Source organism: Solea solea, chromosome 13, assembly GCF_958295425.1.
Source record: "Solea solea chromosome 13, fSolSol10.1, whole genome shotgun sequence".
NCBI lineage: Eukaryota > Metazoa > Chordata > Actinopteri > Pleuronectiformes > Soleidae > Solea > Solea solea.
Genome location: NC_081146.1, coordinates 20725379 through 20737214, shown reverse-complemented (window position 1 = coordinate 20737214; position 11836 = coordinate 20725379). Strand labels below are relative to the sequence as shown.

The 11836-nt window shown below is 38.6% G+C and overlaps 1 protein-coding gene across 2 annotated transcripts; it reads right to left on the bottom strand.

Moving 5' to 3' along the window:
• Positions 1 to 582: 582 nt before the first annotated feature.
• On the bottom strand, positions 583 to 6182 carry LOC131470772 (cytochrome b5 reductase 4). 2 transcript variants are annotated; one of them, XM_058646722.1, is made up of 15 exons: positions 5745 to 6182; positions 5327 to 5480; positions 4722 to 4822; positions 4436 to 4520; positions 4207 to 4294; positions 4054 to 4111; positions 3594 to 3687; positions 3057 to 3089; positions 2832 to 2954; positions 2566 to 2706; positions 2273 to 2419; positions 1926 to 2073; positions 1630 to 1716; positions 1362 to 1523; positions 583 to 1065 (listed from the first exon to the last, which is right to left on the bottom strand). In XM_058646722.1, the coding sequence occupies exons 1-15, from the start codon at positions 5826 to 5828 to the stop codon at positions 1011 to 1013; spliced, it is 1560 nt and encodes a 519-aa protein (XP_058502705.1). In that variant the 5' UTR covers positions 5829 to 6182; the 3' UTR covers positions 583 to 1010. The 2 variants fall into 2 exon arrangements, with proteins under 2 accessions (XP_058502705.1, XP_058502706.1); XM_058646723.1 differs by lacking the exon at positions 5745 to 6182 and having other exon boundaries at positions 4722 to 4841; positions 5327 to 5419.
• Positions 6183 to 11836: the final 5654 nt, after the last annotated feature.

Genomic DNA, 11836 nt, shown 5'->3' with positions numbered 1-11836 from the left:
CCAAATTAAGTCACTACGATCTATTTTAATTTAAATTATTGTAACATATTTCAAGTGTAGTGAAAAATAAATATTTTTTTTAAATCCTTGTCTAACTATGAGCATTGTATTAACTAGAATGTGAGTCATGTTTAAGTCTTATGCAAAGGATTTTTTTAATATAAGGTTTAATATGGAACATGAAAATTAATTGAAAATTGACACATTCTCAAATGTATAATATATTTTGTATAAAATTAGGAAATTTGTACATTTTTCACTAAATGTTAATGCATCTGCCCTTGGTTAAAAAAATTAATTAATCAGTCTAATTATCAAGATTAATTATAAGAGGAAAATAAGGCTTTGATTCACAGGCTCTGACATTCACTCACAATCCTTCTAGTTCTTTCATTAAATTCTGACACTGTTCAGATGAGAAACAGCAATTATGTTGATAATAGGTATAAAACTTGGTTGTTTTCTGGAATAAGAAAGACAATTAGCATAGTTTTGCTTCCATGGAATGAATTTTCACAATAGCAAAAGAAGTAAAACGACTCCACAAATGTCTCAATTAAACTTAAATTTAATGAACAGGATACTAGCATATGGGATCGGTCAAAAAATTCACCCATATATATGGTATTGCACTGAAGTGTTTACAAATGCATTTATGTAACAGAAAGGTTAAGAGCCATAATTATCTGCCACAGGTATCTGATGCTGCACACAAACCTTTTATATTGCATATACATCACTTTACATAATCTCATTCATTTCTGTTTGTCTCTGTATATGTAACTGCTTTCATCTGAATTCTAATCTGAATCCCTGGCCAAAACTGTCCAAAATCAGTAGAATCTGGCAAACAACCCAACAAAGAAACCTGGGCTGTGCCGTTTGTCCTCTGTTGTCAGCATCGGCAGATCTGTGGTGCATAGAAATCCAAGTTCACTTAAATTCATAAATAAATTCAAAACTCTCTGTATTTGCGGAGTGAAGTTGGCTGGAGTGGAGACCAGAGCATGTCAGCCACAGAAGGTGTGGAGTTCCCCGTCACTGATGCCCTGTTGCTTCAACAACCTGAGAGATGAACACAAAGGAAACAAAAAGCTGATAAACTTGCGATAAAAGAAAAACTGTTTTCAGTGATATAAATTTTAAAAACTAAGAGTAAGAGTATAGGGCCACAAGGTTGGTGTAGTGGTTAGCACTCTTGCACTTGCTGCAAGAAGACCCAGGATCAGAACCCAGTTGGAACAATGGCCTTTCTGCATGGGGATTAGGCTTTCTGCAGGTATTCCTACTCCTGTTAGGTTTAATTGGAGGCTATGTAAAAGCATGTTTAAACTCAGAATAGTTAAGTGTATATTACAAACCTTATTGCTAGATCTGTGAAGGCAGTGGGGCCACACACACACACATAGTATTTAGATCCGCCTGGCTTCTTGAGGAAATCCTGTAACATGGACTCATCAATCCGACCTGTCCTGCCAGTCCAGCTTTCACAGGGTTCAGAGAGGACATACTCCACCTGAAACCTGAGAACACGACAGGTTGTTTTTTTTATTGCTTTTGTCAGTTATCAGCATTCTATAAACATAATCCTTTTTCACCAATTTAGGAAGAAACAATAGGTTGCCATACTTGTCATTATTAGCAGCTAGCTCGTCCAGGTGGCAGCGCCACAGAATGTCCTCCTCCCGCCGGTTAAAGAACAGAAGTTTGGTTTTTCTGTGAACACACAAAAACAAATTGTGACTTACAAAAAGTGACAGCACACTATACAGTAGAGAACCTTTTTCAAACATGCCATGAGTTTTAGAGAAATACACTATGTAGTTTAGATTTTTCCATCATAAAATAAAGAGATAATACTAAGAGTGATGAAAGTAATTTAGAACAACCATTGATCCTCCTGATCCAAGTCACACAGTTCCCACCTGATGCTGTCATGGTCCTGGGCCAGCTGAATGAGGCGAGCCATGGGTGTGAATCCTGTACCTGCTGCTAACAGGTAGAGGTGTGTGACATCACGGAGAGGGCGGACAGTGAAGGGACCCTCTGGACCACTAATGGACACATGGTCTCCTGTAGAGTTACAAAATACTTGAATAATGAGTAATACCACTCATATACAATATATATAATGGATCACACACATTCAAACACAGAGAACACTTCATAATGTTTGAGGTGTTATGTCATTTCATTAATTCATTAATTGTGGAAAAATTCCTACATATGTCAACATGAATGTATCCAAGTATGAGTATTATTTCTGACTCACCAATGTTGAGGCTATTGAGATGTTTGGTGAACACTCCATCAGGGTAGATTTTGATCATGAGGTAGAGATCTGATTCCTGTGAGGAGAGCTGGGAGGCTGCGATCAGGTCCTGATCTACTGGAGTGTAGGGTCTCACTACCTCTATGTCTGGATATAGAAATAAAATGACAGGTGCTTATTGTTTAGTTTGTCTAACACATTTTTATCAAAGACGGTAAACTTAAAAAATGAAACAGAAATGTGTCTGTATATTGCAGAAGAGCTGATTTCAACGTTTGAATTGAACAGTGAACCTTGAATGAGGGCTTTGAGGTAGACGTGTTTTCCAACAGGCACGTGCATGACGGTCCCTCGTGGCAGTTGCAGTCTGAACATATGGGTGTTGTGGTTTACGTCCGTCTTGGACACCAGCACACAATCCCGATAGTAAGGAGCTGAAACCAACGACAACAGGTTTTTAGCTATTTAAGGAAGCAAATGTTAAAATTATTATTATGGAAGAGGAAGCGGCTCTCAATGTGATAAGCCTACCAAAGCCTCAAATTTATTTTAATGTCACCTCTGTCTTTTTTGAGTAGAAATGTGTTGTGGAATTCCATTGGTTGACCAAGGCTGGTCCATTTTCTTTTAGCCTGCTTGCGAATGCTGACCTGGATCTTTCCCACAGAGAAAGCCGTGTTTACTGTTGAAGAGACAACAGTTTAGAATGCAAGCCTATGAATTTAAACACATGATTCTTCAAGCTTTTTTTTGTAGTAAGCTCTTGAGTAAGCTCTTTTCTTACCAGAAATATTGCCCTCTACTTCATCAGCTAAACCTAAAAGAGCATGAACAGGAAATAGGTTTTGCAAACAACAATATCATGTGTACATCAAAATTGTGTGTTTTTTCTTAATCAGGAATGGAAATCATGTTTGATGCATGCAGATGTGTACAGAAAGACAGGGGTGTCATCACACTGTCCAAATGTAAGCCTCTAATGGTGAGTTCGTGATTTATGATAAATCTGACTGATTTATTTCAACACTCGGTAGTCTCAGGGTATCGTCTGTAAAGATCAAATTTTCTAAGGTACTTGTTTGTCTCTGAAAGGAATAACAGAATTAAATATTACTTTATAAATTTAGTTTAACATTAATCACACTCCTGGTTGACTATCTACTAAAACAATAGCTAATCCTAACACCAACAAACAAGTAAACTTTATAAAATTGAAAATACTGAAAATAGAGAAGGATCTAGGGAAGAAATAAAGTAGATATAAGTAATATGTGCCTCACTTAAAATGCAGCAAAAGATGGCAAAATAAATATGTACTCACATAAATGTATTATATAGGACATTTTGCCCAGCATGACTTCCACTCGTAAAACACCCGCCTTGAGGTCAACAGTAGTACACCCTGAGCTGGGAATCTGACAGGGAAAAAAACAGAATGCATAAACATTGTATGCCAAGACAATATCTGAGCAAGCAAGGCTTATAAAAGACCAATCATATACACATAAAGTGGTGGCCATTTCCTGTCACCATATAATTGTATCATCATTAGCCATAAAGTTGTTTGTTTCTGCTGTAAAGGTTTCATTAGAAAGTCAGTGACTTATCCTGACCAGTGCATCCAACCATCACATGTAGTGACAAAGGTTAAGGGCTTTAAGCCTGGTTTATAGTTTACTGTATATATTACTGTAGTTTTGTTGGACTCCTTTACACATGCACATACACACTCTATGTGATCTCCTGAGTCCTGAGAATTTCAACAGCAGCTTCACTCTTACCTTTCTCTTGGCATAAACGACCAGATGAACAGTCCCATCGGTTTGGAACCAGTCGTACCTACATCAACGGCAAGTATGAAGTTTACATATAAATGTGTTCAACTCAGACAAGTGTATTTCATGTTTTACTTGAGTGTGTAATATATTCTATACCGAGGCCGGGAGTCTTTGTCATGGGGAGGTGCCAATGTGGTTGGTTGTGAGAGGCCAGTCAGTGGTGGTGGAGGAGGAGGGATGATGGCTGAGAAGAAAAACTGAGAACATCACTACAATAAAAGGTTAATCTAACCCTTGGTTTATTTGAGAACATCATCATTTTGAGGTGTGGGAAACACCAATCAACTTTTTAGTATAGGTTCTGTACATCTGTGTACGTTTGTACCTCTAATAGCTTTGGTGGTCTTAGTTGCCATCTTACCCACCAGGCACTCTTTCAGCATGGACTCATAGTTCACCCAACGATGGACCTGTGTATAAACATACCATAACCATAGCAGCATATGTCAACCTTTCTAGTTTCCCCATAACATTTACCAAGCTCCCAAAACAAAATCTCTCCCCTGACCTATCAAGATCCCAATGCCTGTTTACAAGTCTATGCAATAGTTAAATACAACATTTTAAAAACGTTTACCATCAAGGTGTACTGTAATGCATACATTACATACCTGATCAAACAGGTCAGTCCCATCTATTCCAGCTGCCTTCATCAGCTCCTCTTCTCCACCAGGGTGGTAATCCATGTAGGGAGTCACATTGTACACAAGACCTTAAAATATAGAGATAAACTACAATCACTGTTAATTCTACACTCATGTCATCTTGAGGTTCACAACAAACACTGTAAGATAAAAGTAGCTAAACCTGAATGACTCAGTATCTCCTTCACAACAGAAAGACTGCTTTACAAAACTGAGGGTGAGTGCATATTAGGATCAAAACTAAATAAATTAAAGTGAATATTGATGCTTGACCCAAACAAAGGACTGAAAGTCAGGGAAGTTTGGCTATCCTCTTGCAAACACACATATACAGTGTAAGTGCTGCAGGTTCTCTAATACAGAAACCACTTATATACCTAAGTCTATAAGGGTTTAGTGTCATTTCTCCAATACCCTCTTGAATTCCACTGAACTCAAGAGGGATCAAGTATCATTAAACTGACATTGAGAATCCTCCAAGTCTGCATAGTAGTACAGCTCACAGGCAAGATATTCATCAGTATCTCTTAACTGAAAATCCCCTTAGTCCCTTGTTGTTATTGCACACTCACCTCTAATGCAAGTCCAGCAGTCATTTCTTGTGTTGTGTTTCTTTAGCTCCTCCTCAGTCACTTCGATCAGACGCCCCCTTAGTCCAGTCAGGTCTTTACCACTCTTGGAAAAGCGGATCCAGTCCATAAGACTGTGACCAGGCTTTAAGGCCACCTAATCAGGAAAAGGGCAGAGTCGTGCAATATTATTTATGCTCATCTGCAGATGTGCTAAGGTATCATCCTGAGTCTAGAGAGGCAACAGATGTAAAGTAAGAGAAAAAGATACACTGGATGATGTAAACATGAACTACACATTTAACATCAAACAGGCACTGTATCCCTTAACTTTAAATGATCGAGTTATAGATATAATTTATTTTCTATTGCAAAAAAAATCGTGCTTAGCCTGTTTTAGCTGTTGTGGACATAGTGTTACCTTGCTCCTCCCGGACTGGCCGGATGATGAAACCCGCTGCTGGGAGCTCGGCGCAGGGAAGGACTGGGATGGAATGTTCAACATGTTGTGAACGCTTCGCAGACAGCCCCAAATTCCGAGAAACCCTATTCAAACAACGGCAGTTTGCCACAAAAGCACATTAACGACACTCCCGTAGTCGCGCAGACTGCTGTTCACTGGTGTAAGATCTTCCTGTGTTGAAACACATCACTTCCAAAACAGAGTTGAGCAATGCTGCTTAGCTAGAAGGCTAGGCCAACAAGACATAACGCACTGGCGTCCTGACTCGTAACAACAAATTATACATTGTCATATTAATCTTTTTTTATTCGGCGCGTTTATTAAATAGACAAGCAAATACAGTCGCCGTATTCGTAACTACAAGCTAACTTTGGCGTCCCAGCTTCCGTCTGTACTAGACGTCGCACATTTGATGACAACGTATACAAATGATGTCATCAAGGTGCGATTCCCCCTCATGTATTTACCATATCCATGTATATGACTTGGTTCTGTCCCCAAGAATGTAATGTCGTTACTATAATTATATTAAAAATGATTTAGAAGAGGCAGATTTGCTAAATTAGTAGCTGTAATAACTGCGGTATTACATTCAGTTGTGCAAGTTGTTAGTTTACAACAGAAGACATTTTTCACAGCAGCCATTTTAAATAAGGGAGATGAACACAGGTGTAACTAATCACATTAATTAGGGCTCTGTATCTTTGATAATGTCATTAGATATTTGTGTTTATCTATTGGGTAATGACAAAATGGCTGCTGTATAATTATGTGATGTAAATGCTGCCTTACACTGACATGGTTAAGACATAGCAAATCAATCATTAATTAAATTCAACATGACAACAAAAATGCTGATAACTCACCTGCGATAAATCTCCTGAAAGATGCAACAAAAGATGAGCCTTTGCTCGAGTCACTGTCATCCTCATCGTCCTCATCGTCCTCATCATCCTCTTCTGAATCTCTCTGTTTGTCACCTAACATTGTGAAAACGTAGCATCTCGCACAGCTTTTGTGTAGTATTTACTACAGTGTATTCACTGTGGCAGCGGAAGAGTTTGCTTTTGGAAGGCTAATCTGCTAAGAGGATTTTAGTGCAAGTGACCTGCTGCTTCACAGTAGGCTTGCATGCGCATGGAAAACCTAATGAACTGATGCACATGCAAATATGTAGTTACCCTTTGGTTTTCCTTCCACAAATACAGTGGTCGGTTGTTCAAATTATAAGTATATGCAGTATAATAAAAAGCCATGCAACCCTCATGTGGAGGACAAAGTTGTAAACAATGAGTAATAAAAAGCTATTCACTCTAACACTTATGATACCCCTGTGCTCTAATATGTTTCTAAAAACTGATTCAGATTCCCCACACATTTGTTTATGTTCTTAAGACAATAATTATCCCATTGTGAAAGTGGTTCTTGCATACCGATTTCATCCTCGCATTCATTCATAAAATTGCATTACCTGGAGTGTTGAAACACTGAATAAATGTGTCAATCACTCTTCCAATCCAGCCTTTTTTTGTTCAATACTATTACATACTATTTTTGTTTATTTTGTTATAAAGTAATAAAGAACCAGGTGACTTATGTGGAGTGCCACATGTTTTAAATCCAGCTGCCAGCAGATGGCAGCAAATATCAATAATTGGGATTCAATGGTGGACAACTTTATTGTGCTAGTTCTCAGTGATATTTTGTTGTCTTCCGTAACATTGCTATTAAAGTTAAGTTGATAGAGATTGCCCACATATATTGATAATTTTAGTATATATTTCACACACAAGCTAAATGCTGTGACTATGATCTGACTAGGGCGTCTAAAAATCTGTTGGTTTTTTGTATAAATAATCTGTTCTTCCCCTGTCATCCTTCTCTTTTAGTCCACCTCATCTTGTCATGTATTCTGTCACTCCACCCATATCCTCATTTCTCCCCATGGACCCAGCGCAGGGGCAGATAATTACAATTTCAAAAACCATTTGCCAGATCATTACCAGCTAATCCCGTGTTTGGTCTGATGAGTCACGCGCCTTATTTGCCACGGTGATGGGCAGCTTGGGACCCTTTCACAAACACTAGCCAAGGACCACCAAGCTGCTTCATAGGGCCCCCACACTACTGGGACTGAGGTGGAGGGTGGTGGGATGTTCCTCTAGGAAAAGCAGGAATCACAAGACCCAGTTGAGATAAAATTAGAGGACAGAGTACTAAGATGTAAATCAAAATGTTTTAATTATTATTTAGACATGCTTGCTGGAAAAGATTGTATCAAATATTACCATTTGTCATCATCATCTTGACTAAAGTGTCTTTATACAGTGCTCACTACAATTTAAATGTTAATTTGCTCAAACGAATGAATTATCCTTTTATTTTTATTTATTTAAGTCCTAATTAATTACAAACTGTCAGTATCTCAACAACTCATTATTTCCTATAATGAAATTGTGTTTTATAAACTTTGTAATTAGTTGAGTTAATTGAGCCATTTAAAGCAGCACAGTGCCCTGCAGCAACAGATCCAGTTTGTTTTCCTGCCAGTGCCTGTTTTTTTTGTTGTTTTTTTTTGTTTTTTCTTTGTCGGGGTCAGCTGTTAATGGAGGCTGCCAGGCGTTGTTTTACTTAAGACACAGAAGGACTCGTTACAGTGTTTTTGAATCCAAGTTTCAGCCAAGTTGTGTACATGGCAGTGTGCATGGCAGGATGGAGCTCCAGGCTGCTCCAGCACACAAAGCAGACGCAGTTGATGTTGGCAAAGATTGCAGTTAATTATGTCCTTAACTTCGGTGAGAGTAGTACCACCTGGTTAAAGACTTAGTGCAGCCTGCAGAAGGTAAATATACTGTATCTAACCCCTGATCGCAATTAGCACCTAAGCATATGTGGGACTGCCTCCAGCTATATTAGCATATAACTCTGGTCTGATCTGGTTCTGTCTCCAGTTTTGTTTTCTGTCCATACTGTCAGTGAGCCCCTGCTCATGCTGCTATAATACCGTAAGGTCTTGATCTCAATGTTTACACCTCATCTGTTCATCTGTATAAATGGGAAAACAAACTTTTTTGAATCTCTGACCACATGATATCTGATTTTCTACAGAAAGCAAAAACAGGATCTTTTCTTGTCCTTAAGGTGTTTTTTTTTGTCTAAACTAGGGCTGCAGAAAACAAATATGTTCATAAATGATTAATCTGTTGATGATTTTTACAATGAATCTATAAATTGTTTGGTCCACAAAATGTCAGTTGTAATGTAATGATTTCTTTGTTATATGGAGAAAGAAACCAGAACATTTAAGAAGCTGGAAAATCAGAGAAAAAAACATCACTTAAAACCAATACATCAATTATCAAAACAGTTGATGATTCAGTGATCAACTGACAGTTGGTTAATTGTTGCAACCCTCTAAACCTAAGCACATTCATATCTTACCTCGCCACCTACCTTTACTTATTTCTGCCAAAAGTCTCATTTGTAAGCACATATGTAGACATGTAAATATACACAATCATTCTGTATAAAAGAATGTAAAGAGAGTGTTTCCTAATTCAGATTGGTTTTTTTTTGTATAGTCTCTTTGGTAACTTCCTGCAGGAGTCTCCATCTGTGCCAGGGCTTTACATTGTAGCTGTGAAAACAGGCGGCATGACAAACACGTCCTCGAACCACAAGCAGCCCATTAGACCTTAATGTCCATCTGTTTCTTTGTCTACATGTTCAAGTCTCACTGCCAGTGTCTTCCTGCATGTAAACATTCACACCCAATGGACTGTTTGCTATCGCTGTTGACAGTTTTTTCCCAGCGGCACACGGGTTATGAATGCACATGCATGGCCATATGGTTGTACACGTGGCGTACAGGACTGTGTTTACTTCAGCCCTAAGCAAAATTTTGAGGGGGAAACTGGGAACGATATACTTTGCTGGCGACTTTTCAACTGCAGAAGAAACACTTTTGCAAATGAGGAGACATCACAGGCAGAGTTTACAAGACATGAACAAATAAGATTAAATACTTAAAAAATAGATGGATAAAACTGAGTAAGAAGGGTGGGGGGGTAAGAATGTAAATACATATTAAACAGCTGGATTAACTGGCTTTAAAATGAAAATAGTGCAGGGGATAAAATACATCAATTAGGCCACTCAGTTTTCCACAGTGTCAAGATACTCTTCTACCTCATAAGCATTAGTTGTAGGGATGCATCAATCCCAGTACATCCCCACTGCCACTAAAATCTATAATGTACACAAGTGTTGCAACAAGGTGTGACTGATAATATGTACATGTACCTTGGACATATACATGGCCCCTCTATGGCCCCTGTCTTAAGAAAATCCTAGGTCCCTGTCTGTGTTGTGGGTAAATCATAATAAAAATGTTACCTAAATGATGGATTAAAATGGAAATAGACAACATTTTGGCTTCAAGACTGCAGTGTAGTGGGGATATTATTATCTCCTTTTTAAGAATTAAATGCACCATAACACCTTGTGTTTCTGCGGGGAAAAATTATGATCAGTTCAGGGCACAAAGGAATTTTGTATTCTGCGTACACAACTGCAGCTCAGAGCTAGTGTACCTATGTCATGCAGCGTTATTAATGGCATTATTATTGATACTGCTGCATCTTTAGGACTAAATCCAAACAATAATACACTTAGTACTGCTAGAGACAGGCCGTCTGTTGCCTCACCCAAGGAAGTTTGGAATATTTAAAATAGCGTGAGGTGAAAAAAGGGCATCGATCTGTGGCAACTGAATAACTTGATAGCAACATGCTGTGTCCTTTTTCAAATACCAACCTGTCCAGGGTGTACTATGCCTTTCACCCTATGTCAGGTGGAGTTAGCTCCAGTGATCCACAACCCTCATGTGGAGGATTAAGTGGTACACAATGGATGAGTGAATGGATGGATGGAGTTTGCTAATACATATTTATACAGTGTATCTGTTTCACGTTTCTTAGTATCCTCCTACATCTCTGGAGAAACGTATCAGATTGCCTCACTTTGTTTACCAGCTTGTCACTGACTTTCTGTTACCTGAGGGATGGTAGTATGAGTTTATTATGTTTCAAAGACATATGTGCAGCAGTATAGTTCCTCACAATGAGCGACTCCATTGTCGTTCCACAGTCATTTGATCCAGTAGAGATATAAAACGGGCATTAGTACAGCTTTAAATATCTGATCTGATCTTTGAGACTGCAGGAGACCACCTTGTATCGAGTCTTTAGGAGCTGCAGTTAAATACAGCTGTAACTGTGAAAGGTGAGATCTGTGAACAAGCGCTGCTTCCCACCTTCTTACTGACCGCCTTACTGACCCTTCACCTCTGACCTCAGCTCAGGGATTGATTGATTCTCTGAACTAACTGATTCTGCCTCGACCCTGGTGGCTGTGTCTACCTCAGCTCCACGGTCACAACAGGTCAGCAACCCACAATCACACGTATAATGTACATAATTAATTGAGTTTTATTGTATTTCTTTATCACTTCTCATAGTGCTTCATCCTTGTTTTAAAGTTATTGCTGCACTTACGTTTTAGTGCCAATACCTGTGTTTTATCTAAGCTTTAAACTTTTATTTTAGATTTTAGTTTTATAGTGTTGTATCCTCGTTTTTCTAGTAGTTTATAATTGGACTAGTTTTTGCACAATTCACATCTGTCTTAAACCATACTTAAACATTTTCTTGTAACTTTTATTTATTTGTTTGTTTATGTTTTAGAGTTGTTGTCCTAATATTCTTTCGTTTTCTTAATTCTGGCTTGCCACTTGGAATGGGGCACGTCTTTTTGATTTGTCTTCTTTCAGAGACTGACGAGGAGAAGACATGCTCGGCCCATGGCTCCACCAGAGAGGGCTACGTGAATGACCCCATGGAGTAAGTCTCAGCAGGACAAAACTCACTGAGAGACCGTTAGACCTGTGGGAGGGAACAACGTGCCTGTTTCAGCAGGCATCTGATTCAAAAATGTCCTCAGGGTGACTTTAGTTATGGGTATAAAAATATCCAGAAAGTGTTCAACTGCAT

What these genes read in the sequence shown, in the direction of transcription:
- LOC131470772 (XM_058646722.1), bottom strand. Translation starts at nt 5,828, where the DNA reads ATGTTGAACATTCCATCCCAGTCCTTCCCTGCGCCGAGCTCCCAGCAG. An exon ending in CCTCAAAGCCCTCATTCAAG is followed by an intron (nt 2,420 to 2,565) that starts GTTCACTGTTCA and finishes TTCTATATCCAG; the next exon opens with ACATAGAGGTAGTGAGACCC. An exon ending in CAGGACCATGACAGCATCAG is followed by an intron (nt 1,717 to 1,925) that starts GTGGGAACTGTG and finishes GTGTGTTCACAG; the next exon opens with AAAAACCAAACTTCTGTTCT.